The sequence below is a fragment of the Drosophila miranda genome, chromosome 3 (assembly GCF_003369915.1).
Source record: "Drosophila miranda strain MSH22 chromosome 3, D.miranda_PacBio2.1, whole genome shotgun sequence".
In the NCBI taxonomy this organism is placed as follows: Eukaryota; Metazoa; Arthropoda; class Insecta; order Diptera; family Drosophilidae; genus Drosophila; species Drosophila miranda.
Genome location: NC_046676.1, coordinates 18570316 through 18595493, shown reverse-complemented (window position 1 = coordinate 18595493; position 25178 = coordinate 18570316). Strand labels below are relative to the sequence as shown.

At 47.8% G+C, this 25178-nt stretch overlaps 6 protein-coding genes and 2 long non-coding RNA genes across 11 annotated transcripts; 4 read left to right on the top strand and 4 right to left on the bottom strand.

The window, feature by feature from the left end:
* Positions 1-35: 35 nt before the first annotated feature.
* LOC108158355 (dynein intermediate chain 2, ciliary) lies at positions 36-5125 on the top strand. The gene is made up of 6 exons (XM_017290608.2): positions 36-422; positions 2394-3071; positions 3152-3581; positions 3644-3721; positions 3786-4599; positions 4660-5125. The coding sequence occupies exons 1-6, from the start codon at positions 372-374 to the stop codon at positions 4841-4843; spliced, it is 2235 nt and encodes a 744-aa protein (XP_017146097.1). The 5' UTR covers positions 36-371; the 3' UTR covers positions 4844-5125.
* Positions 4880-7432, bottom strand: LOC108158357 (fukutin-related protein). Its single transcript, XM_017290610.2, has 3 exons — positions 6308-7432; positions 6131-6247; positions 4880-6072 (listed from the first exon to the last, which is right to left on the bottom strand). The coding sequence occupies exons 1-3, from the start codon at positions 7043-7045 to the stop codon at positions 5212-5214; spliced, it is 1716 nt and encodes a 571-aa protein (XP_017146099.1). The 5' UTR covers positions 7046-7432; the 3' UTR covers positions 4880-5211.
* Positions 7433-7712: 280 nt separating this feature from the next.
* On the bottom strand, positions 7713-13095 carry LOC108158368 (atrial natriuretic peptide receptor 1). Its single transcript, XM_033390813.1, has 11 exons — positions 12047-13095; positions 11882-11993; positions 11647-11812; positions 11280-11357; positions 10868-11153; positions 10205-10760; positions 10031-10146; positions 9876-9954; positions 9148-9791; positions 8754-9078; positions 7713-8679 (listed from the first exon to the last, which is right to left on the bottom strand). The coding sequence occupies exons 1-11, from the start codon at positions 12435-12437 to the stop codon at positions 7845-7847; spliced, it is 3588 nt and encodes a 1195-aa protein (XP_033246704.1). The 5' UTR covers positions 12438-13095; the 3' UTR covers positions 7713-7844.
* A 70-nt stretch (positions 13096-13165) lies between these two features.
* LOC108158356 (augmin complex subunit dgt3) lies at positions 13166-15428 on the bottom strand. Its single transcript, XM_017290609.2, has 6 exons — positions 15202-15428; positions 14812-15140; positions 14388-14750; positions 13664-14332; positions 13433-13610; positions 13166-13382 (listed from the first exon to the last, which is right to left on the bottom strand). Exons 1-6 carry the CDS (start codon positions 15217-15219, stop codon positions 13218-13220), a joined length of 1722 nt encoding a protein of 573 aa, XP_017146098.1. The 5' UTR covers positions 15220-15428; the 3' UTR covers positions 13166-13217.
* A 100-nt stretch (positions 15429-15528) lies between these two features.
* Positions 15529-16687, top strand: LOC108158362 (proteasome subunit alpha type-4). Its single transcript, XM_017290616.2, has 3 exons — positions 15529-15635; positions 15726-15931; positions 15986-16687. Exons 1-3 carry the CDS (start codon positions 15633-15635, stop codon positions 16563-16565), a joined length of 789 nt encoding a protein of 262 aa, XP_017146105.1. The 5' UTR covers positions 15529-15632; the 3' UTR covers positions 16566-16687.
* A 1690-nt stretch (positions 16688-18377) lies between these two features.
* LOC108158369 lies at positions 18378-19029 on the top strand. Its single transcript, XR_001775244.2, has 2 exons — positions 18378-18721; positions 18798-19029. It is a non-coding gene; the product is annotated as an uncharacterized LOC108158369 (long non-coding RNA).
* Positions 19030-20069: 1040 nt separating this feature from the next.
* LOC117188413 lies at positions 20070-22247 on the bottom strand. 4 transcript variants are annotated; one of them, XM_033392254.1, is made up of 3 exons: positions 22090-22247; positions 21461-22024; positions 20070-21151 (listed from the first exon to the last, which is right to left on the bottom strand). In XM_033392254.1, exons 1-3 carry the CDS (start codon positions 22144-22146, stop codon positions 20285-20287), a joined length of 1488 nt encoding a protein of 495 aa, XP_033248145.1. In that variant the 5' UTR covers positions 22147-22247; the 3' UTR covers positions 20070-20284. The 4 variants fall into 4 exon arrangements, with proteins under 4 accessions (XP_033248145.1, XP_033248147.1, XP_033248146.1 ...); XM_033392256.1 differs by having other exon boundaries at positions 20070-21719; positions 21779-22024; positions 22090-22243; XM_033392255.1 differs by having other exon boundaries at positions 20070-21793; positions 21862-22024; positions 22090-22243.
* A 1594-nt stretch (positions 22248-23841) lies between these two features.
* On the top strand, positions 23842-24381 carry LOC117188210. Its single transcript, XR_004472513.1, has 3 exons — positions 23842-23987; positions 24060-24147; positions 24206-24381. It is a non-coding gene; the product is annotated as an uncharacterized LOC117188210 (long non-coding RNA).
* Positions 24382-25178: the final 797 nt, after the last annotated feature.

Genomic DNA, 25178 nt, shown 5'->3' with positions numbered 1-25178 from the left:
TTGCCTCCCGACTTGTGTATTTGGCAATAACCTTCGGGCGAGATCCCGGCGGCAATCGATATGCAAATGGTAACCGCAACCTGGTGCGTGTGGCTTCGGCCAAATTTCTATAGAAACTGAAATAAACAAATGGCAACAAATTACGGGCAACCCAACCCAACACAACACATTTCCCTCCTTTGTCAATAGAATTACGTAAAGTTTTAGTTTTTCGTTTAGTTTGCTTTGGTTTAGTGAAATACGCACACAAGATATCTCTCAGACTACTGTCAGGGAGCAGAAAAACAAATCAGTCCAGAATCGCATAAGACGAAAATCATTTTTAAAAAAAATATATAAGTAAACGATACCGCAACGAGGAGTAGTCAGCCATGCCGGAAACAAAAGGAGCCAAGGGCGATGGCAAGCAGACCAAGGCCAAGGTAACGTACCTAGCATCAGGGATCCCAGATCCAATCCCTCTAGATATAGAGTCTCCTCACCACACACCACACATCTCACTTGAGACTTGCTGCTGGTCGCACACATCCTTTCGCCTCGACAGCTGGCAACGTAATGCCAGAGCGGAGTTCTTTACGGCCTTGTCTTGTCCTTTTTTCTATTTTTGCTTTTTAAATTTCGTTTTCCGCTTACTTTTTAATAAGTTCCGCTGAAAGCCTTCCGCTTCGGATGGCAGTCCTGATGGAAGTTTGTCACGATACATAATTTGCAATTTCCGGCGCAATCCATGTGCGTGCCAGCCAGCCCATAGCCCCCAGCCCCAGCCCGGATCAGCTCAGGCCGTGCAATTTGGTTACAGCTACCAATTTATTTAGCCCACTACACCCGTACTTGGTCCAAGGCGTTCCGGAGTTGAGGCAAAAGGGGCCATTGGGGGGGGGACGGGACTGATGAGTGTCGAATCCTCATCAGACGCAACGCAATAAAAGAGTCAATAAATCACTCACTCACGAATACGACGCTAGGCTCACCTTTTCATTTAGATGCACATCAAAATAAATATGTAACTTGGAATGCCTCCCAAGGAGGGATGTACACCAGGGAGGAGCTCCCTTCCCTCCTTCCACGAAGCCCGTACTAATCGAGTTGTGTGCAAAATTTGTTTATTCTGATTCCGCCACCGCCCGCCCCCAATCCTGTTGTGACGTCAGGACGCAAAAGTTTTTCGCTTTCGGCTGTCGTGAAGAGGCCGCTGACATGGCGAACGTCATCAGGATTGCCATATTATCGGGCAGGGCATAATTCAGTGGCCCCCGCAGTAGCATTCCTTTCTTGCTGGCAGTCTTTCCTCGCCGCTCTCGCTGGACAGACAGACACTATACCGTTACGCTTTAGGAGACGAGACCTTTCCTTGCTCCCCGCCTCGAATCGAATCGAATCGAATCGAATCCAGTTTCTGGCCAAGATGTGGAAGCTTGCCAACAAAGCCATGGCGGTATATGACCAACAGATTGATTGTAATCCCCACTAGCAATTCGTAGAGCTGTGTGTGTGCGTAGAGCTGTATATAGTACTGTGTGCGCGTGAGTGGGAGTGTGTGTCTAAGTACAGTGCGTTTCAGAGCGATGATTACTGTGGGTCTGTAAATATGATCTCCTCTGTGGAAGAATGAATATCCCAGCCAATGAAAGAAACGTTCTGAAATGCATTGTGGCCGAGAAGGCACTTGTAAATACAATTTTGAGAGATGTGTATGTCTTTAATGCATTTAACCGATATCTTTCCATATCTATCCGTACAATCTGTAAATACAATCTATTCGTACTATCTCTCTCTCTTCAAAAGCCCAACTCGTAGTAGTAGCTTAAAGTAGGACAGATCGCTCTCCTCCTCCTCCATCTCTCAGTTCACATTCAGTTTTAGTCGAAAAAGTATGTCAGAATCTACTGGTGCTGGTGCTGGTGCTGTTGCTGTTGCTGTTGCTTGGGCTGCTGCTTCTGCTGCCACAGAGACCACCGATCCGCCGGAGGATGTTGATGTTGCCAGCAATAGCGATGACGATGAGGTAACGGTTGCGGCGCAGGCCCTTCACCACGAATACTCGTATCATGTTTCAATTTGCATGCCTCATGCTTGGTGCCCTCTATAGACATAGACAGCACCTATCTAACGTAGACCGTAGTGCACTCCATCATTAGTAGTACACCGAAAGATATTCCCCCGCACAGCTGCAGGCAGGTGAGTGACCATCCTGTTCCTCGTCCCGCTTCCCGTTTAGAACATTTTGCGAGGCACCATCAATGGAATGTTGCATGCACCACAGACCACCTGACACAACCCTCCTCCCTACTTCCACCTGTCCATGACCTGATATTTCGTGAATTAATTAACCCCTGTCCCCTGTCCCCTGTACCCTGTACCCGTCCCCCACCGCCACTCTCTCCGTCAAGCAGAACAGAGCCTCCAAAACGAAGGTCGATGGCGGCGGCGGTGATGCCGATGACTTTGATGCCTGGATGCGATCGCGCCAGCTCCTCAAGCCAGACGATCAGCTGGACTTGACGGAGGCCGAGCTGGCCGAGGAGGTGACCAAGGTGCTGACGCCCACCAACACAAACGTGATCCACAATCTGGTGGTCTACAGCTTCAAGGAAGGGGAATATGTACCGGCGCCGCTACCGGGCAATACGGTGACCCTCTTGAGCTACTCCGGAAACTCTTTGCACGTTGACTCGGAGGAGGCCCGTCTCCAGATCGAGGAGTCCGACGAGATTGGCTATCCCCTGCCCATGCCCCACTATTCGCTGGTGGAGCAACGCGACACATCCGCCGGGGGCGGTGAGGGCGAGGGCGAGGGCGAAACCGATGATGCCGACGACGATGACGACGCCAAGAGTGGACCCGAAAAGGAAGCCGGAGAGGAGGAGGGCGAGGAGGGGGAAGAAGAGGAGGAGGCCAAGACAGGCGGAGGCGCCGATGAGGGCGTCGAAGAGGCGGAGGCTCGTGCCGAAGATGAGGAGACCGCCGGAGCCCAGCCGGCCGCTGCCACAGCCTCCGGCAAGAAGCGCAAGCTGATCAACCAGTTCAACTACTGCGAGCGCGCTGCCCTCACCTACACGAATCCTACGAGGGTGAGTTAACTGCATAGTCCCATCAGTCGCATCCCACGGAACCATGTCTCAACACGCTCTTCCTTTCGCTTCCTTTACAGAGTGTGGACACCCAGACGATACCGCCGCCCCGCTCGCAGTTCGGTGGCAATGTGTTGCAGTGGGTCATCTACGACTCGTATTTGCAGGATTTTGAGACACAGTCCAAGGACGGAACCGCCAAGAAGGAGGACCGCAAGCGGGGAATGCGCTCGAAGAAGTTCAAGGACAAGTCGGCCATTGCCGAGCAACTCAACAAAAAGTACCTCAAGTGCTGGCAGATCCTCGAACGGATGATCAACCAGAACATCTACGACGACATTGCTCATGACTATCGCTACTGGGAGGATCCGGCCGATGAGTACCGCGAGGGCGAGGGCAACCTGCTGCCCCTATGGAAGTTCCAATACGAAAAGACCAAGAAGATGAATGTCACCGATATCCTGTTCAATCCGAGCTACTACGATCTCTTTGCAGTTTGCTTTGGCTCACGTGAGTAGAGTCTTACACAAAGTAAAACCACATCCTTTATCCTCATCTTCCGTGCAATTCAGATGACTTTATGAAGCAGACAAACGAGGGCTACCTCTGCCTCTTTACCGTCAAGAATCCCTCTTTTCCGGACTACATCAGTAGGTTTCTCAGAGCTCAGAGCTTGTTAATGTGTGTTAATCCTTGATTCCTGATTCTTTACAGTACAAACCGATTGCGGTATCATGTGCTGTGACATCCATCCCACATACCCCTTCCTGGTGGTGATTGGCCTGTACGACGGCAACGTGGCCGTCTACAATCTGCGGGAAAGCTGCAAGGATCCGCTGTACATCTCCAAGGGCGTGAACTGCAAGCATGGAGAGTGCGTGTGGCAGATCAAGTGGGGCCCGGACATGACCGATGGCGAGATCAACTTCTATTCGGTGTCCTCCGACGGACGGGTCTTCAACTGGATTCTGATGCAGAACAAGCTCTGGGTGACGACCATCATAACACTGTTCCTGCAGGACGGTCTTGTGGATGGGCCCGACGGCACCAAGGTCAGCCTCAAGAGCGGCGGAAGCTGCATGATCTTCCACCCCACCGATCAGAAGATCTTCCTGGTCGGCACCGAGTGCGGCTACATTTACAAGTGCAGCACGGCCTTCAGCTCCAAGTACCTGATGACCTACAACGCACACAACATGTCCGTCTACCGCATCGACTTTAATCGCTTTAACTCCAACATCTTTGTGTCCTGCGGCGGCGACTGGCGCGTCAAGGTGTGGGAGGACATGCGTCCCGATCCGCTCTTCATCTTTGATCTTGGATCTGCTGTCGGCGACGTCAAGTGGGCCCCCTATTCCAGCACCGTCTTCGCCGCTGTCACCACCGAGGGCAAGGTCCATGTCTTCGATCTGAATGTGAACAAATATAAGCCCATCTGCATCCAGGCGGTGGTGCCCAAGCGTAAGAACAAGCTCACCCGACTCTCCTTCAACGAGAAGATACCCTTCATTGTGGTTGGCGACGAAAAGTAAGTAGTACCCCGATCCCTCTCCTAACTCTTCCTCTCCTTAATCTAACTTTTGACCAGGGGAGTTACCACTTCGCTTAAACTATCGCCCAATCTTCGCGTGATGGTCAAGCCGCCCAAGAAGCAGTTGTATCTGGATCAGACCACACTGCAGATCTCCAAACTGGAGAAACTACTATCCCTAGTTCGGGAGCTGCCCGAAGGAAACATCATCCCCGACGCGGCCACCACCGTGCGCAGCTAAATGCTCAACGCGAAATATCCACTCTATAATATAATGTATATTTTGATAGTCCTCTTCCCGAGTCTGATTGTATATTTCACTTTAAAACATGTAGAGTTTTTGGTTTTAAAAGATTCGTAGTGCGACTTATGTTAGTTTTATGTCCGTCCTTAAAGATCTACGCAAATTAGCTATCAACCAAAGGAACTCTGAAACACAACAGAAGATCACAAAATTGTACAATATAATGTTATGGGCTAAGATCTTAAATCAAAACTTTAAATTAAATGTTCATCAAATCCATCTGAAAGTTTTCGGTCTTCAGCCATAATCTATGCTAAAACCTTAACTAAATTGTAACTAGACATCTTCTATATCCTCTACAACTTCTAGTCGTCCATGGCCATATCTTGGGACTGGACTTTGATGTGCTTCGCCTCCAGATACTCGAGCACATTGTTGGGGCACATGACACTCTTGCCGAGAAACAGCACCGTGGACATGGGATGGAGAAAATCCGCTGCAAATGTGCTCGCCTTCCAGCCAAAGAAGCCACTGGCTCGCACCTCGGCGCCTTTGATCTCGTAGGGCAACAGATTGACTCCCACCTGGTTGGGCTTCGAGAATTGGACGCGAAAGTAGTGTCCGTCGGTGGCCTTGATCCAGTAGAAGCCCTCGTTATCCACATACGGCTTGCTCTGCGACTTCTTCATCGCGTTGGAGCGCTCCAGGTCGTGCACATTGAAGCTGATGTCAATGTCGTAGGCATCCGGTGAGATGGCGTTGGTCTCCACGGCGCTTTTCAGTGCATTGTTGTCCAGCCAATAGCGTATGCCCACGTTCTCGAACTCTTCCAGCACATGGTTGAAAGTGGTCCGCAGCTTGTCCAGGCAGCAGGGTGGGGTGTGCTTGTCCAGATACGAGTAGAACGGCCGATTGTTGTACACGGTGCCGATGCAGGACTTTGTGGTACGCTCGCAACCGAAGAGATCGATGTCCGTGACCAGCGGCAGTGACATGTTGGAGCTGGAGAACTGGGCATCCAGCACGCCCTGGTGGAACTGCCAGCTGCTCTCTCTGGCCGGTGGCTTGCCGAGCACCGTGTACGCCCGTCGCACGATCCTCTTAATCTGCAACCGCTTGTACATCTCCCGGAACTGGCGGCGACGCAGCTCCATGCGGCGCTGCTTAGTGTGGAACGAGGCGAAGAGACGTCTTCCCTCCTGGAAGGCATGTGAGAATACGGTGGTCTGCAAGGATAACCAATGGGAATGGGAATGCAGGGATGTTTCATGGAGGTGTACCCACCGATAAATTGGCAATCTTTGCCTGTATGTACAGCATCTCTGGGAAGGGTAGGGCGAAAGGTTCGGGCATCGCACCCAGAGCGGCCACATCCAACAGGATCGCGTGCTTTTGTAGAAACTAAGGGAAATGGAAATGGACTGTCAGTGCTAGGATCATCCTGTTGGAATGACAACCTACCAAATCGCAGCGCCGACTGTCATTAGTTGCCACTATCTCCAGCGTCCAGTTGGGCAGATCCATTCTCATCCGCGCACAGCTGCTGAATGACTTGAGATTGCCCGCAAAGGGGACCAGCACCATGCGGCGCACCGTCTCCTCCGGCGGAACGGCCAGTCGCTGTTCCTTGGGCTGTGCCTGGGCCCCGGCCACGCCGATCGTGTTGATCTCGCGCAGGATCTTCTGGAGCAGATTCTTGCTGTTCAGCCGGACACTGTCCGGCATGAGGAGGGCGTACTTGGTGCGAATGGCGGCCAACGGATCGAGCTCCTGTCGCGTGTGTCTGACATCGAAGGCCAGATTGAGGAAGGTCACAGTCTGATCCTCGCCAGCGGTGAGGTTTCGCTCGTAGCTCACCGGTGGGTAGGCGTACTCGGAGCCGCCCTCCTGAAGCACCAGGATGGGCATGTTGGGTATCACATCCAGTATGCTGTCGATGCTCGCCCGCAGGTCCTGCTCAAAGTTATAGTGTCCATAGAACACGATGGTGATGCTCTTCCTTATGTGCTTGTTGGCGTTGCGCACCTTCTCCTTGGGCGTCAATTTAGGGGGGGCCTTGGGCTCCATCTCGTCACCAGCTAGCACCCTACTAATGCGGCGCCAGAGGAGCGTGTTCCAGGTGTAGTACAGGAATATCAGATTGACCAACAGGACGCCCAGCAGCATCAGCTTCGCCATTCGCAGTCGGAGCACCTTCATCCTGGGACTCTTCGCTACAGGTTGTACGGCTACGGCTGCTACTCTACGCGATTCACTATTTATAGTAGGTATCTCCCTGTGTGTGTACGGTACGGTGTGTGTACGGTGCTCCAGGATGGGTGTAGACACCTGCGCTTATGCACTTATGCACTTATACATCTACATGGCTGCCAGGAGCGGAACGAAAGGAGTCCTAAAGCCCCAAAGCTCCTCCGGATGCTGGTCGCACATTTTTAGATTCGATTTTCATTTTTCTCCGCTCTTCCGGTTCAGTAATTTTAGGTCCTGTTTCCTGTTTTTATCACTTTTCAATTTTGTTTTTGTGTCAATTCCTTTTTCCTCGACTCTGCGCAAATGCCTACATATTTCCAACCCATCTCTACCACCCACCCACCAACCCACCGGAAAAGCTCCTTCAGCTCGAACAGCTGATGGCATATGCAGCCCCGTTTTCAGCCGAGTTTTTTGGGGGGTTGCTCGGTGGTTCATCAGGGTAGAAATATTTGGTTGAGCTTTTCAAATCAGTTTTGCGCCAAAACTCGATGGCTTTTCGAAAGCGCCAATGTTTGGAAAAATTCCTGAAACTATGGAAATTAATTCATTAATTATTGTCTAACGTTGTATGTACCCATAAAGTCACTAAACTCTTTAAAGAATAAAAGTGATTATTTATTATATTCAAGGGAAGGGAATATCAAATGTTTTGGAGATAAATTGTAGCTAATACTGATTCATCAGAGATCATATGTGGATTATGGATAGCGGTGGAGACGAAGACTGGCTCAGATCAGATTCACATTCACTTTCCCATGCCGGCAAAGAGCAGTGGGAATGGTACTTCGTCGGTGCTCAGGATCTGAGGAGTCGGGGGTCGAGCATCGGCCTCGCTGGTGCTGTTCAGCCAGTAGGTGGTCATGGTGCCCTTGCCCTTGAGCTCTACATCGCCGCGCTGCTCCATCTGGAAGGTACCGAACTTGTCCAGAATGGCCTTGGTAGCGGAGGATACGTGGATCTTGCCGGGCTGACCGGTGCTCTCCATGCGCGAGGCGGTGTTCACGGTGTCCCCGAAGAGGCAGTAGTGCGGCATCTTCTTGCCGACGACGCCAGCACAGACGGAGCCGGAGTGCATTCCAATCCGAATCTGGATCTTGTACTCCGGCTTGTGCCTCAGGTTAAAGGAGCTGACGGCCTGCAGAATGTCCAGGGCCATTAGGGCGATCTCACGGGCGTGCTTATCGCCGTTGGGCTCGGGCAGGCCAGAGACCACCAGGTAGGCATCGCCAATGGTCTCCACCTTGTAGACATCATAAAACCCGATGATCCGGTCGAAGGTGCTGTATAGATCGTTCAGGAAGTTTACCACATCCATGGGGCTGCTGCGTGCGCAAAGCTCCGTGAAGCCGACGATGTCGCTGAAGTAAATGGTCACGCTGCTGAACTCCTCCGGCTCCACCAGATCCCCGGCCATCAGCTGCTGGGCGACGGGCCGCGGCAGGATCTGGTACAAGAGCTCTTCCGTGCGCTGCTTCTCCAGACTCAGCTGGCGCGTTTTTTCCTCGACGAGGCTCTCCAGATTGTTGGCATACTGCTCCATGCGATTCAGCAGGTCATCCATTAGGTTCTCGCAGAAGCCCCTGGAATCAACAAAAGAGAAGATTGGGACTGGATTAGGTGTTTCTTTAGCTTCGGATGATTTCTGAATAATTACTTCATTATGGTGCGAATATTGCTGCGGATCGTGCAGAAGGCAGGGCGCTCCTCCTGGTTGTCTGCCCAGCATTTTTCCATGAGCTCCAGGAGATCGGGTGGACACTCGCGTTCCCTAATGAGCGGCCGAAATCCATTGCATTGCCGCACTTTGTGCAGAATGGTGTGGACATCCATCTGCTGGCGCGCCTCTTGGTAGGGTCCGCCACGGTTCACAATCTCCTCCAGAATGATGCCAAACGAGTAGACATCCCCACGTTGCGTGGCCGGACTGCAGCCAGGAATGGACGTCAGAGGCAGCAGCTCCGGGGCGATCCAAAGGAGTTCTAGAATAAGGAAGGATAATGGAATGCGGGATGGCGAAGAAACCTCTGGCACCTCTGGGATTCACTCACTCAAGTAGTAATTCTGATCCCGCACAAAGTCCGAGGGCGTGGTCAGCGTGGCCAGGCCAAAGTCGGATATCTTGAGCACAAACCTGCCATCGATGAGGCAGTTGCAGGAGCGCAGCTTTCCGTGGGCCGCCACGTCGCTGTTATGCAGATAGCTCATGCCCTTGACAATGTCATGGATGAGGGACATGCGGAAGTTCCAATCCAGCTCGATGGCCTCGTTCTCCAGCACATCCTTGAGGCTGCCGCGGGAGCAGTACTCCGTGAGGATGAGGACAGTGGGTCGTGGCAGGTCGATGCAGGCGCCCACGAACCGTACAGTGTTCTCGTGGCTCACGTCGCGCGCCTGCTTGATCTCCCACAGCAGCTGGGGCGTCAGCTCCACCTTCTTTACATTCACCTTCTTGATGGCCACGCGCTCGCCCTTAAACTGGCCAATCGTCGTGTACACCTGCGGCGGCAGCGAGGTGAAGCTGGCTATGGAGGCGCGACCGGAGTGGATGCCGAACTGTTGCAGCGAGATATTCTCGACGTCCAGGCGCTGGAGGCCACCCTTGGAACCGAACATGCCGCCCATTTCGATGAGGACATCGTCGGGTCTCACCCGCCAGGACATATTGTTCAGCTCCTTGCTAAGCTTCATCTGCCTAATAGAATGCAAGAATGCCAGAATGGGAGTGGAGTATAATTTTTAAGCACCGGTAAGATAGACCAAGTTGAGGGAGTCTTACTTTTGCAGCAGGCAAATGACGAGGAAGACGAGACCCAGAAAGAGGAACAGTCCAAATATGGAATACATAATGGTGGACTCTGGAATCGGAGAGATTTACTTAGCTCGAATCTAATAATCTAAACCTTTCTCAAGTATGGGATGGGGAGGCCATACCATTGTCATGACAGTCCGGAGAATTTCCTAGGAAGCCACAGGGCGGCACATCCGGCGGCGGCTCCTCACGTCCGCCCGGCCAGTGTATCTTCTTGCCATGCACAGCAGCGTATTCCCTAGAAAAGAACGTGTTTGGTGAATCGAATTCGACTATGCGAAGGGCCCGTCGCTCACTTGTGGACACCGGAATAATGAGCAACGACTGAAAATTTCCCGTTTATGGGATCCAGATCTAGTATCGAGTAGTCCGCATCCCGATCGCCATTGTCATCGATGCGCACGTGTCCGGTAATGCCTTCAAAGGTGCGATTCCACATCCGGCGCGTGATGTTCACCCCATCCCGGATGTCGCCTCCTTCGGTCAGTGTCTCGTTTAGGGCCATGCCCAGGAGATAAACTCCATCATAGAAGGCCCCAATGAAGAAGTTCACCTCCTCGCCCTCGCCAAACGTGTAGTTGTAGTCGTAGAGAGCATTCTCTCGGACATTGTCCGCAAAGTCCTGAAACTTGGGACTCGTCGGCTGCAGGAGGCTGACTCTTAAAAGGGCCTCGTATGCCTTGCGGGCTCGGGCATCGTGCTCGTCCTTCATCTCCCAGCCCTTGTCGCCCCAGTAGTCACTCTGAAATATCTCCACGTCCAGGAAGACCCACTCGCCATTGGTCATTCCCATGCTGTGGGCCGCCAACATGAACTTTCGCACCAGAATCCCTCGCACCGATAATATGACGACTGTGTACCCAAGTGGATTGAGGTGGATAGAGGAAATTGTGAGAAGAAGTGATCGATAAGTGAGGTGAACAAATCAGTTTAAAGCATGTTGTGCTATGTACGTATACCTCTTGCGTACATGCTCGCATCCCTCAGATAGTTCTCATAGATCTCCTCCTCATTGCCATTTAGCTCACGGACAAAGCTCAGCAGTCCCTCCTGTCGTAGTCCGTACTCGAGATTCTTGCCCACCGTCCACGAGAAGAGCTCCGATCTGTCCACCAGCAGGGCCACATGCTTCCAATTGAACTGGCGGAAGACGCTGGCAAAGACCAGAATGAGCCTACACTGGCAGTAGGACATGCGGGTGAGAGTTGGATACTTTGACTTGTCCTTGAACATTCCCTGGAAATTCTACAACGAATATACAATTCTGCTATTGCTTCGCGGATCCCCATGACATTGAAAACAACAAATCTCTCCAGTACATGTTCCAGAAGTTGCAGTAATACCTTCCTGCCAGATACTTCATCCACTTACCGTATTCTCATTCTTCCACTTGTGTATTCTGCCCAGGATGCCAGAGGTCACCGTCAGCTCCCCCTCCGAGGAAGGGGGCTGACGCAGGCAGCAAAAGTGGGAGAAAGGAAATGCGATGCTTTATCGAAAACACGGGAGAGCCGAAAACTTAAATTCGAATTAAAGACCCATTGAGCGATTGCCCCTCCAAAGCCCAGAACCCCATTTAATTGCCAATGTCAAGCGTACGACAATTAAGAGGGCTAAATGTGATTGCCTCAAACAGCGTGTGGGAGGGGGGAGTAAGCCAGTTCCGCATTATTGAAAGCTGCATGCTGTGCGAGCTCCACACGCAAATCGCTACACTGTCGTCTTGGCTTACGCGTACCTGATCCCCCATGCCCGTGATGATGGGGGTGTTCCAGTAGGCGGCTAGACGAGCCACCGGCTCAAGGGCGAATGCACAGGCTGGTCCAATGAAAGCGATGACGTCGTCCTGGAAGTGCATGTCTGCAGCCAGTCCGGGTGCCCGTGCGCCCGAGCAGGATGGATAACTTAAGACAGACAGGGGAGGAATGCGGTAGGAGAGTGGCGGCGGCAGGCAGAAGACTCTGTCTACTCACCTGGCCTTCTTCTTTACGAGCGTAATGTTGTGGGGTCGCAAGAAGACCTTATTTATCTGATCCAAGGCCAGGTCCACGGCCGGTCCGCAGCGCTCCAGATCGAATGGTGAATCTGCGGGCAGTGCTGGCCGAATCAATCGAATCCCTAGCTGGTAAGTCGCTTACCCAAGTGGGAGGCCATCAGCACGCCCACATTGTAGACACGCATCTGGCTGAATTCGGCCTCGGTCTCAGTCATGCGACCCATCTGGTGGTGCTTCGGATCTCTTGTCCGCTCGAACATCTTGGAAGGAATATCGCCCGTTTCGTTGACAACTACCGTGGTGGTCGTATCGAAGCTAATCTCTTTGTTCAGGTCCTCCCAGGAATCGATCTCGTTGCGCTTAGCATTTTTGTGGGTGCTGAAGGAGTCGGCCAGCATCAGGTAGAGAATATGGACGCTGATTCGGAGCAACAGATGCATATTGTGGAGCTGCCAAAGAACTGGAAGAATGGTTTCCCAAAATGAATGGCTATTCCTCATAATCGCACGCACACACACACTAATTCCTTCCATTAAACTGATTCAATTTGACTCATTCAACCCGAAATTCGGAGCCAAAACTTGAATTCATTTTGCGTTACATTGCGAGTTTTACTCGACTTTCAAGGGCCCTGGGGCTACATACAAATTTGAAATTAATTCAAATTATAGCAACAACAAAGCGTAATGACTCGCAAATCATTTCATTATCCACTTGATGCTTTAAACAAAAACAACGCCGATTTGAACTTGTTGGTTTTATCTATATAACGTTTAAACTTAAACTTTAAGGACACTTGATTGCCAGTAGCTGGGTGTTTTCTGAACAATTTAAAGTTCATATCTTTGAAACACTTTACTGTTTTTCATTGTTTTCCAGTTGTTAATTACCGAAGGATTTTGAGAGAAATCTGTCGCGAAAGACGAACATCGAATGAGCCACAGGCGAACGCTGCCCGTCCTTTTATAGGCAATGAAACCCCTTCGGCAGACAGGCACGAACCGAACCCCTATACGATTTCGTTTGGCCAATGGGACGAGGCCCGCGAATTACTGGCCAAGGGGAATGGAAATGGGAATGTGAATGGGTCTAGGTTAAGCGAGCAAGAGACATGGTTTTATGGTTTCACTTGTTGCTCCTTGGCGGCTCTTGAATAGCAATCGCTTGGAAACGTTGTCGCGTGCCGCCGGCAATTAATGCGTCTGCATGGTGGATTTCGTGTATCTGCTTATGGACCTTCAATTTCATATCGTGCATCCCGTATAAAAGAATTCATAATTTATTCATTAATATTTAAATGGCAATGATCGGATTCATTTGCGCTGAAGCCCTCCGCCGGGTCGGCGCAGGTTGCTGGTTAAAGCGGCAACCTTTGCCGCTCCCTTCTTCACCTCGTCGATGGCATAGAGCATGCGCTGGGGCTCCCTGAGGAACCATATCCATAGAAGCATTTTGTAGCGCCAGAACTTGTCTCTCTCCTGAAATCAAGAAATCAGTGATATTTAGGCGCTGGGACGACCCAACTTACCATGCGCCCCACGATGTTCTCCTGAAATTCAGTTCGTAGATGTCGTGCTTTCTCATCGAGACGAGTCTGCTCCTGAGTAACACTGTATATTGCATACAAATAGCGAACATTATCTAACATGGGCTGCTCCAGGGGGGAATCATAGACGTAGGGGCTTAGGGTTTGCTCCAGACGTTTGCTAGAAATGAATAGTACGTGATTACCATCCACAAGAATTTTTCATTTACTCACAGTTCCGACAGCTGATCCTGGGCGGTGACACAGGACTTTCTGTTAAGCATGCTCTGAAAAGCGTTCGAAAGTAGACGGCCAAACTTTTCATACTCATAGAGACAACTCTTGGCCTCGCTAGCCCGAATATTGTGGCCAAGATGTGCCGCAAGCTGGCTGGCAATCTCCTGCAAGAATTGGGAACAGATGCCTTGGTGACTGCTGTTGATGGAGCACATAGTCTGCACTCGTTGCCAGGTAGCCTGGGCCTGACTACACAGTGGCTCGGAGAAATTATCCAGAGAATTGCGCTTCTTCTCCAAGTCCAACTGGATGATGATCCAAACCAGCTCCGCATTGGACAAGGCATCTGATATGATTTTGGTCAGTTGCTGGTCGCTTTCACGCCGTCGCAGGGCCCGCTGCAACTTTTCTTTGGTGTTTTCATACAGGACCAGCTCGATGCGCTGTTCGGTGTGCTGCTGGACGAGGCTGGTCACGTCGTTCATGAGTGTGTCGTGGATATTTTTCAGATGATGTATGTTGAGTAACTGCAGCTCATGCGTTTCCCGTAACATATCTGCTACGCTCAGGCAATGGATCTCGCCAAGATCCAGGTGGTCTATAATGGCCTGAGTTGCCTTGGCCTTAGCCTTCTTCTTGATGAAGGCGAGTGCATAATACTGGATGCTGTAAGGAATGAAATCGTTAATTTATGACATCTATCATTACAGCCCTTACTGACCCCCTCTCGAGGCTCTCCAACTTTTCTTTCTCATGCAGGATATTCACTTCAGCAGTGCTGAACTCATTATTCTCCTGGATTTTGAAGTTCTCCTTAATATAGAGCGTAAAATACTGCATGAAGGAGTCGCATTTGTGGAAGTAATGCTCAAGCGGCAGCTGGTGCATAAAGAGCTGTGGCATCGGCTCTGATATGAACGCCTTCTTGGCCTCGCTGCTCACCTTGCAGTTTTCAATCTGCATCTCTTCCAGCTGCTTGGCCTTTTCTTGGCAGTCGCTTAACAGAATCTTTTCCGTGTTTTGCAGTGCAGAAGCGGCACATTCCAACTCGATAAGGTTATTATTTATAGTTTGTTTAGTGTTGCTGCAAAGATTAACCATGTAGAATTAATAGAGCAGCATTTCTGCGACATTGGGTCACTAACGCCATATTCTCAATTAGTGAGGCATAGTCTGCTGATGCCTCTTGAATCGCTGCCCCCACCGCACTCAGAGCATCCACATCCTGCTGCGTATGGGTGAGCAGACCAGGGTTTTCCGCTTCGATCTCCTGCTGCTTAAGTTGGAGCTCCGACCCTGTTAGGCAGTTCGCGCGATGCTGCATTTCATCGCGCTCCAGAACCTCCCGCTCAGTAAGGATGTTGGAGTCCGTAATGCTCACAGACAGGTGCTTAAAGAACTTCTCCAGTTTTTCGTCGTAGAGAAGCCATTGATTGGAGCTGTCGATCCCCAGTTTCTTGAAAAGGTCACAGTTCTAAAAAGTATGACTTTAATCGAACTGCATAGTCAACAATAAAAGTCCGATTTTGACTTACGCTAAGAATGTCTCCCATTGTAGCACCTTCTATGAACGTTCAAACAATAAGTATTCAGCAATAAACAAAAGCAATTAAAAAATTCGCGCGTATTCGCAAGCAAGTGGAGTCAAACTAGGGATGAGCGATAAGAAAATATACAACTCTGCCGCTATGCTGTGACTACAGATATATGAAATAGTGGGAATTGGAGCACAGTTTGGAATTTTGTGCTTGTACAAAAATAACTCTGCTTAAAGAAAATTAAGTTTTATTTTAATTATCTATTGTTTTTTTTTATTATGCAGCCCTGTATCGATAGTGTCATCGATTGTTCTTCCAGCTCTAATGGGACGCGTTAAGCAGACTTTCTGGCAACCTTACATTGAATGACAAGTAAATTTCTTGTGTTCAATTTTGCAAGTAAACTCGTAAATTTCTAGAAACTGACAATGGTAAGTAACTGCAACATCATTCATGTGCATTTGACTTGCTAAAATGCGGGTAGCTTGAGCTTACACTCATATACATATTCGTCTTTTTAGGCGCGCCGCTATGATTCCCGCACCACGATTTTCTCGCCGGAGGGCCGCCTCTACCAGGTCGAATACGCAATGGAGGCCATCTCCCATGCCGGCACTTGTCTCGGCATACTGGCCGAAGATGGCATTTTGCTAGCCGCTGAATGCCGTAGCACCAACAAATTGCTGGACAGCGCCATACCATCGGAGAAGATCTACCGTCTGAACGAGTGAGTGGCATTTGTCTATATCTATAAACAGTATTAAAAATGACTGACTTACAGGAACATGGTTTGCTCTGTGGCCGGTATCACATCCGATGCCAATGTGCTGACCGCGGAGCTGCGTTTGATAGCCCAACGCTACCAATTCAGCTATGGAGAGGTGATTCCATGCGAGCAGCTGGTGTCCCACTTGTGCGACATCAAGCAAGCTTACACTCAGTACGGCGGCAAACGTCCCTTTGGCGTTTCTCTTCTCTACATGGGCTGGGACAATAAGTACGGCTATCAGCTGTACCAGTCTGATCCCAGCGGCAACTACGGTGGCTGGAAGGCTACTTGCATTGGCAATAACTTCGGCGCTGCCATATCCATGCTGAAACAGGAACTGGCCGACAAACCATCCATTAAGCTAGAGGAGGCGAAAGATCTGGCCGTAAAGGTGCTAAGCATGACTCTGGACACCACTAAGCTGACTCCAGAAAAGGTGGAGATGGCCACCCTGCAGCGCGTCAAGAATACCACCGTCTACAGTGTGCTGGATAAGCCCGATGTGGAGAAGCTGATCGAAAAGTACAATAAACTGCAGGCCGAAACCGAAGCCGCCAAGAAGGAGAAGCAGGCCAAACAACCCAAGTCTTAGGTTCAATGGTAGACAGCTACATACATACTATACCCAAATTACTTTTGTGCGATCCTTATTTTGTATTTGAAGAACGAGAAATAAAATTTCAAAACTGAATGCGGTCATGGTGATCATAAATATATGATGTGATATGCGTGCATATTTTTGTAGGATTTATCAAAGGAGCTAAACTGCTTTTCTCATGTACAAAATCTACCACAATCCGAGATTGGGCTAATTTTCTGAAATTTTTTTTTATAAAGTTTAATACTTAGAAAGACTAGAAAAACTGTGGTCAAGAATCATCATTCTGATTATGACTAAAAACAAAAAAAACGAGGGGGAACGTTGTGAGTTGCTGCGGAGACCGCAACTCTACAGTTATACCCGATACTAAGTCAGTATGGCTCTCCTCCGGCAGACGCCGCTAATATTAAACGACACGACAAAGAGTGCGTGCGAGAGAGACAGAAAATCAGTCTGAGCGTGACGTCGGGTGCTGCGTAGCCAGTGCAAATTGATTTGTTCCTATTGGCTATAAAAATGATTTGATCTGATCCAGATTCAGCAATCTGATAGATATGGTCATTATCTATGATTCTGCGTTTTTAGTTTTCTCGAATGTGCAATATTGTGGATGCAACAGATTTTCGTCCTTTGTGTGGCCGGAAGGGGGTGGGGTGAAATTTTGAGATACACGTTTTATAGTAAGATCTAACAGGAGTGCGGATACCAAATTTGGTTACTCTAGCCTTAATAGTCTCTGAGATTTTTGAATATCCCCAGATTTTCGTCCTTTGCGGGGGCGGAATGGGGTGTGGCGAAATTTGGAAACAAACTCGTCTCGGTCCGATATATTAGGAGTGTGGATACCAAATTTGGTTGCTCTAGCTTTTGTAGTCTCTGAGATCTAGGCGCTAATGTTTTACTCTAAGCAAAGCCGCCTATGCTACGTGTGTGTTAGAGAGAGACAGGGCGAGAAAAAATGAAATTGTTTTCTTGATGCTGGCTATAATAATAATACGATCCAATTCAGATTCCGCAGTCTTAAAGATATGGTCATTCTCTACAATTCTACGTTTTTGGTTTTCTCCTATCTTTAAAATTGTGGATGCCACAGATTTTCGTCCTTTGTGGGGGCGGAAGTGGGCGGGGCGAAGTTTTGAAATATTTTTGTAGCAGTGACATATCACAGAAGTCTGGATACAAAACATCGTTGCTCTAGCTCTTATAGTCTTTGAGCACTAGGCGCTGAAGGGGACGGACAGACGGACAGACGGACGGACGGACAGACGGACAGACGGACAGACAGACATGGCTCAATCGACTCGGCTATTGATGCTGATCAAGAATATATATACTTTATGGGGTCGGAAACGATTCCTTCTGGACGTTACACACATCCACTTTTACCACAAATCTAATATACCCCAATACTCATTTTGAGTATCGGGTATAAAAACAGAAAAAGTGAGATTTGGCTTATTTAAATAGGTTTTCAGATCAAAGTTCATGATATTAACATATATGTCAATTGGGTAAAAAAGTATTCAATTTCAATACGTCATAAATTTAGAAAGGACCAGACCATAAGAACGGCATCCGCTAATATTGCGATTATATGTACATATATTCCATTCGATTCGGAATAATTGTGACAGTTGGTTAATGTTAGGCACTCACCCGTACGGTTGACTCAGGGGGAAGCGGAACACGGCTGAGCCTTGGTTTTGTTTCATATTTTCAGGTAAATCGCAAGTGTTGCACACATTTTTTTAAATATTTACTATAAAAGGCAGTTTCCGTCGTAGAATCTTTTATTGAGTTGGAAGAAGTCTTGTCTGGCTGGTCCGTTCCGTAATCATGATTCTCATAAAGTGCATCCTCCTTATGGTCGTCTTTGCCGTCGTAAATACTTTGATTGCTTACAGGGATGCCGGGCTTTGGTATTGGATCCCTCCCAAAACAATCATAAGGCACGATGGAGGATATTATAGAAATAAAACATACAGTTACATTATCCCTGGATATTGGGAAAGAAGCAAAACCCATTGCGCACTTGTGGATGAGAACAATATTACTGTAGCCATTGGGTATAGTAAGAAGTCAAAAGATTATTGTGGCATTTATTCGTGCGTATGGCATAAAGAAAGAACACATGGCCACCTTATCTAGTAAGTAAGCCCCCGAATTATATTTCCGGTTCCTAGCTTACTGAACAATTCCATTCCTCTCCTTCCTTCATTCTAGCTGCCAACAGCCAGCCACTTTCGCCGAGTGCGAGACGAATGGTATAAACACGGCACTGGAGTATCCGGAATGTTGTTGGAAATGCGTAGAATATAAAGATTGTTAGCTCTGAGGGGCTGAAATTTTCATATTCGTGCAGATCGATCCTATCCAAAATTATCTGACAAAGTGAAAGAAATTTAGTTGGCTAAAATGCAGATACAAATAAAAACGAAATAATTGTTACGTTGGATTAGTATGCCTTATATTTATACCCGATACTCAAAATGAGTATTGGGGTATATTAGATTTGTGGTAAAAGTGGATGTGTGTAACGTCCAAAAGGAATCGTTTCCGACCCCATAAAGTATATATATTCTTGATGAGCATCAATAGCCGAGTCGATTGAGCCATGTCTGTCTGTCCGTCTGTCCGTCCGTCCGTCTGTCCGTCCCCTTCAGCGCCTAGTGCTCAAAGACTATAAGAGCGAGAGCAACGATGTTTTGGATCCAGACTTCTGTGATATGTCACTGCTACAAGAATATTTCAAAACTTTGCCCCGCCCCCTTCCGCCCACACAAAGAACGAAAATCTGTTGCTTCCACAATATTGAGGATACGAGAAAACTAAAAACGCAGAATCATAGATAATGATCATATATATCAGTTTGCTGAATCTGGGTCAGATCAGATCATTTTTATAGCCAAAAGGAACAAATCAATTTGCACTGGCTACGCAGCGCCCGACGTCACGCTCAGACTGATTTTCTGTCTCTCTCGCACGCACTCTTTGTCGTGTCGTTTAATATTAGCGGCGTCTGCCGGAGGAGAGCCATACTGACTTAGTATCGGGTATAACTGTAGAGTTGCGGTCTCCGCAGCAACTCACAACGTTCCCCCTCGTTTTACTTACTTTGCTGTTAGTTTATGGCTAATGTTGCCTGAATGAATCTGAATGTTTGAAAGCAATTTCGAAAGAAAAAGGAGAAGATTTATTAATTTTGATAATAAGACGCCATTACCATATAAATCGGATTGTAGCCGGCTGTATTCGCCAGGAAATGTTTTAATTGGATTGTGATTCCATAGAGAAACGAATAAAATCAATTTCAGTTAGTTAAGCAAATAACTCAATTGCTTGTTTCGTGGATGGAGAAGAGCAACCCGCATCTTCGCCTTATTAAAAAAAAAATACATTTTTTCTATTTAGCAAAAACCTAGCAAACCTTTTCCTGGTAAATATGAACTAAAAAAAAAATTGAGCCAAATCGACCCATGAAACATGACCCATAGGTACATTTTTCACTCCATTTTTATACATATAGAAGATATAAGATTATCACGAAATAACGAGCATACAGAGAATTTATCACAATTTCAAAGATAGAAACCCGCGAGAAAAGCGTACCAAGATTGATCTTAGTAAACTGTTTTACACGGATGTAATCTATGGATCAGAGGTCCGGCATTTAGGTTTTTTAATTTTTTTCTTTGCGGATTGTTAAACTATCATCCGTCCTGACGCTTTGGATATTGGGGCATACGGTATTCCATTTCTTGATAGGCCTTAAGACTGCAATCAAGATGTTCAAGGACCGTGGTCTTCCTTTTTTTGCCAATGCTGTGGCATTCTTCGTCGTTAACGGAGTCCCTCGCTTCTATGCTAATCCGTCTGAATTCGAAGGGTTTCTCGTAGACATGGCGTGCCACCCATTTCCAGGACGTCTTTTGGATCCATTGGAAATGGTAAGAATAATACAGGGTCGACTTAGTGTTGCACACGCTGACAAGCTTGGCATCATCGGGATAGTAATCAACGCGTGGCGACGATGCCAGATGAATTCGGGGCATTCTACTGAAATGGGCGACAGCAAGACGAGTGTCGTGCCACACATCGCCATAGGTTACAGCCCAGGGGTTTTCCATTCGCCTGGCCAAGTTGCCCATCATATTGCGCGCTAATGGTATGGTGAGTTCTTTTGGTCTTCTTTTAGTCGTTACCTCTTTCCCGGCACGAAAGGAAAGATCTTCTATGGGGCGCAGTTTGCCATCGCTCCTTCCCTGCTTGTCGCTTTCCTCATTTTTTCGGGAAGGATGCACTATCGGTGGTTTTTCTTCCTTTATTTGCTGGGAGGATTTACGGGGCAGGCCAGTAGGCAGGCCCAAGCTGGACCCCGATCCCGATTTCCGTGTCTCTACATGGTCCTTGTTATTCTCGGTTTTATTTGGCCCCTGAAACTCAACGTGAGGCTCCTTGAGTGACTCGTGAGTGAGTCGAGAGTACTGTGAACGATGGACCGGCGCAGCTTCTGGTAGGCTTGGAAAGATCTCCTTGGAAAGATCTTCTACAGGTCGCTGTTTCTTCCGGCTCCTTACCCGCTTGTCACTGTTCTGGTTCTTTTTTCGGTGAGAATGCACTATCGGTGGGTGCACTTGCTGGGAGGAGTTAGTGGGCAAGCCAGTAGGCAGGCCCAAGCTGGACCCCGATCCCGATTTCCACGTCCCTACATGGTCCTTGTTATTCTCGGTTTTATTTGGCCCCTGAAACTCAACGTGAGGCTCGTTGAGTGACTCGTGAGTGAGTCGAGAGTACTGTGAACGATGGACCGGCGCAGCTTCTGGTAGGCTTGGAAAGATCTCCTTGGAAAGATCTTCTACAGGTCGCTGTTTCTTCCGGCTCCTTACCCGCTTGTCACTGTTCTGGTTCTTTTTTCGGTGAGAATGCACTATCGGTGGGTTTTTTTTCCTAACTTGCTGGGAGGATTTATGGCGCAGGCCAGTGGGCAGGCCCATGCTGGTCCCAGATCCTGATTTCCGTGTCTCCACACGGTCCGTGTTATCATCGGTTTTATTTGACCCCTCAAACTTAACCTGAGGCTCCTTGAGTGACTCGTGAAAGTCTCGAGAGTACTGCGAACGATGGGCCGGCGCTGCTTCTGGTAGGCTTGGAAATATCTTCTTGGAAACATCTTCTATAGGTCGCTTTTTGTCCCGGCTCCTTACCCGCTTGTCACTGTCCTGGTTATTTTTTCGGGGAGAATGCACTATCGGTGGGATTTTTTTCCTCACTTGCTGGGAGGACTTACGGCTCAGGCTAGTAAGCAGTCCTAAGCTGGACCGAGATCCAGAATCGGTTCTATTTGTCCACTGAAACTCAACGTCAGGCTCCTTAAGTGACTCTTGTGCGCCTTGAGAATGCGGCGCCAGATGCTGGACCGGCGCTGCTTGTAGCGCATTTTGACGGATAATCTGGGATTGTGTTGATTTGCGCAGTGTTTCATGGAGAAATGAAAAGAGCAACCCCCTGTACTTACCAAGAACAGGAGGCACAAATAGCAGAAATGCACACAGGAAAATCGTATCGGCCACATTGATGATTAACGGGAAGTTTTAAACGAATTTAGTATTTCACTTTTGATTTAAAATAATAATAAAATATATCTACTAATTCGAGTCCATACTAATATATGTATGGTATGGTATGAAGTAAATGGAGGGGCATGCTGAGAAACGTTACAAATGAGTAGATTTTTTATTTTTTACAACGAGGCCAAGTGGCCACACATAGATAATTTGCATTAGTTATATGCATTTCACCAGTTGAGTAACGGTGGAGGAGCACCAGAGCAGTCATTGAAAACTCATCCAAGAAATATGTTTCATTTCACGCGTTCTACCAAGAGCAATTTATATACATATACATATGTACGTACACATGTCTATAGATATCGAAGGAATTACTGTTGTGGCGGGGTGTGGGTAAAAGTATTTGTATTCGTCGGAAGTGTACGAATTATATATAGTAAATGCCATAAGAACAGGTTCATTTGTTCCATTCGATTCTTTATAATTTTGGCAGTTAGCAGCAGCAAAGCTTTAGTTTTCATGGGAACCGCAAGTGCTCTCCCATACAGCAGAATTTTTCTTTTTATACGCGATACTCAAAATGAGTATTGGGGTATATTAGATTTGTGGTAAAAGTGGATGTGTGTAACGTCCAGAAGGAATCGTTTCCGACCCCATAAAGTATATATATTCTTGATCAGCATCAATAGCCGAGTCGATTGAGCCATGTCTGTCTGTCCGTCTGTCCGTCTGTCCGTCCCCTTCAGCGCCTAGTGCTCAAAGACTATAAGAGCTAGAGCAACGATGTTTTGTATCCAGACTTCTGTGATATGTCACTGCTACAAAAATATTTCAAAACTTCGCCCCGCCCACTTCCGCCCCCACAAAGGACGAAAATCTGTGGCATCCACATTTTTAAAGATACGATAAAGCCAAAAACGCAGAATCGTAGAGGATGACTATATGTTCTAGAGTGTAAAATCTCAACCAGATCGTATAATTATTATAGCCAGAATCAAGAAAACAATTTCATTCTTTCTCGCTCTGTCTCTCTCTAACACACAGGTTTCATGGTCGGCTTTGCCAATTGCAAAATATGAGTTCAAGGATCTCAGAACCTATAAGAGCCAGAGCAACCAAATTTGGTATCCACACTCCTGTGATATCGGACCTTGACCGTTTCGTGTCCAAATTTCGCCACACCTCCTTCCGCCCCCGCAAAGGACGAAAATCTGGGGCATCCACAAATCTCAGAGACTATTAAAGCTAGGTTACTCTAGCCGCACTTACTGGTATCCGCACTTCTGTTAGATCTCACTATAAAACGTATATCTCAGAATTTCGCCCCACCCCCTTCCGCCCCCACAAAGGACGAAAATCTGTTGCATCCACAATATTGCAGATTCGAGAAAACTAAAAACGCAGAATCATAGATAATGACCATATCTATCAGACTGCTGAATCTGGATCAGATCGGATCATTTTTATACCCAAAAGGAACAAATCAATTTGCACTGGCTACGCAGCGCCCGACGTCACGCTCAGACTGATTTTCTGTCTCTCTCGCACGCACTCTTTGTCGTGTCGTTTAATATTAGCGGCGTCTGCCGGAGGAGAGCAATACTGACTAAGTATCGGGTATAACTGTAGAGTTGCGGTGTCCGCAGCAACTCACAACGTTCCCCCTCGTTTTTTTATATAAAGCAGCGGTAGCTTTAGGCCGTTCATTCAGTTAGAGAGTGTTTTGCCGCCTTGTCTTGCCTGCCTGCAATGAATTTCCTGAAAATTATCTTCGTTATTATGTTGGTCGTATCCGGTGCAAATGCTATGACTTATTTCTTCACGAGGACAAGGTGGCTTTCAACTGGTCAGTTAGATAAAACTGAATGTGATGTTAGGGAAAAACATGAAAAACGTACTCTTCAATATGTACCCATAGGATGGCAAATGCAATCAAGCCTAGTGTGTGGATTACACTCCTGTATTTATTTTACTAAGGACCAACCAGCAATTGCTGATATTTTGTAGTAAGTACAATTGAGAGTATATCAGGTTCATTGTGTTAATTTAATTTATCAATTTCAGCTGCCAACACCCAGCTCTTTTTGCAGAGTGTGAGACTTATGGAGTAGACACAACAGTAGATTGGCCCGAATGCTGTTGGAAGTGTGTCGATTTTAAAAAATGTTAGCCCTGAAGTTTCGATGATCAGTTCATGTTACAATTATGTATGCAAACATGCGAAATAAATATTTTATTACTCTGAATCCATGTCGAATCCTAATTACTGATTGAAGATCAGCGTACTGTCGCCCAAGCAAAGCGCCTTGGCCACGCCCCACGTCGTCACGTTCTGTGACTGCATCGAGCTCCTCAGATGGCCTGTCGATCCGCTTGCCATTCTTTATGTCCTGCTCCAGAACCTAGAGAGACTTCTCAATGGCCGGCGCTGCTGTCCGATAACCCCCAAGCACACCTCGATGTGTCACTGAATTCGATTCCAATTCGTCTGCTGTCCAGGCTCGCCTCCTTGTTGGGTGGTCCAACGGGCGGTTGGCTTGCTATAGTCATCCTCCGATATTCATCGCATGCTATTATTGAAATGATTTGTCTCCAGGGATGACAGCTCATCGATATGTGATTATTGTACCAGGGATTAAAACACATTGATGTTTATTTTTAAAACATCTTCCTGTATAATGCCCGCACAATGTAATTATATCGGTTATGATACATATATACGGAATAGAATTACGGAATATTATTAATTCAGCAAGATGATTCCGTCCGAATCGGCGGCGATTCGTTATGTATTCAATTCCCCCAAACCAAAACTTACAATCGCTTCGCTGGCCTATCGCCAAGTTTTCTATGTGCCGTATGTGACGTAGTTTTCTAACCTCGATTTTGCCATGTATATTATTTATACATTATTTCATATTATTATAAAATATTATTATTATTGTTAGGTTAGGTTACCCCCTCCCGGCTACCGCCTTAACCTAACCTAACCTAGGTTAGGTTAAGGCGGTAGTCGGGAAGGGGGAATGAAACCCCT

Excerpts from the sequence above, each read along its gene's own strand:
- LOC108158355 (XM_017290608.2), top strand. The coding sequence starts at position 372 with ATGCCGGAAACAAAAGGAGCCAAGGGCGATGGCAAGCAGACCAAGGCC. Across the intron at positions 423-2,393 it reads GCAAGCAGACCAAGGCCAAG|AACAGAGCCTCCAAAACGAA; the intron begins GTAACGTACCTA and ends TCCGTCAAGCAG. Across the intron at positions 3,072-3,151 it reads CCTACACGAATCCTACGAGG|AGTGTGGACACCCAGACGAT; the intron begins GTGAGTTAACTG and ends CTTCCTTTACAG.
- LOC108158357 (XM_017290610.2), bottom strand. The coding sequence starts at position 7,045 with ATGAAGGTGCTCCGACTGCGAATGGCGAAGCTGATGCTGCTGGGCGTC. Across the intron at positions 6,248-6,307 it reads ACAGTCGGCGCTGCGATTTG|TTTCTACAAAAGCACGCGAT; the intron begins GTAGGTTGTCAT and ends CATTTCCCTTAG. Across the intron at positions 6,073-6,130 it reads CAAAGATTGCCAATTTATCG|ACCACCGTATTCTCACATGC; the intron begins GTGGGTACACCT and ends TTATCCTTGCAG.
- LOC108158368 (XM_033390813.1), bottom strand. The coding sequence starts at position 12,437 with ATGGAAGGAATTAGTGTGTGTGTGCGTGCGATTATGAGGAATAGCCAT. Across the intron at positions 11,994-12,046 it reads GCTGATGGCCTCCCACTTGG|ATTCACCATTCGATCTGGAG; the intron begins GTAAGCGACTTA and ends CACTGCCCGCAG. Across the intron at positions 10,761-10,867 it reads TGCGAGCATGTACGCAAGAG|TCGTCATATTATCGGTGCGA; the intron begins GTATACGTACAT and ends TTGGGTACACAG.
- LOC108158356 (XM_017290609.2), bottom strand. Across the intron at positions 14,751-14,811 it reads TCACTAATTGAGAATATGGC|CAACACTAAACAAACTATAA; the intron begins GTTAGTGACCCA and ends TAATCTTTGCAG. Across the intron at positions 13,383-13,432 it reads AGAACATCGTGGGGCGCATG|GAGAGAGACAAGTTCTGGCG; the intron begins GTAAGTTGGGTC and ends TCTTGATTTCAG.
- LOC108158362 (XM_017290616.2), top strand. Across the intron at positions 15,932-15,985 it reads AAGATCTACCGTCTGAACGA|GAACATGGTTTGCTCTGTGG; the intron begins GTGAGTGGCATT and ends ACTGACTTACAG.
- LOC117188413 (XM_033392253.1), bottom strand. The coding sequence starts at position 22,146 with ATGTGGCCGATACGATTTTCCTGTGTGCATTTCTGCTATTTGTGCCTC. Across the intron at positions 22,025-22,089 it reads ATTTGTGCCTCCTGTTCTTG|ATTATCCGTCAAAATGCGCT; the intron begins GTAAGTACAGGG and ends ACACAATCCCAG.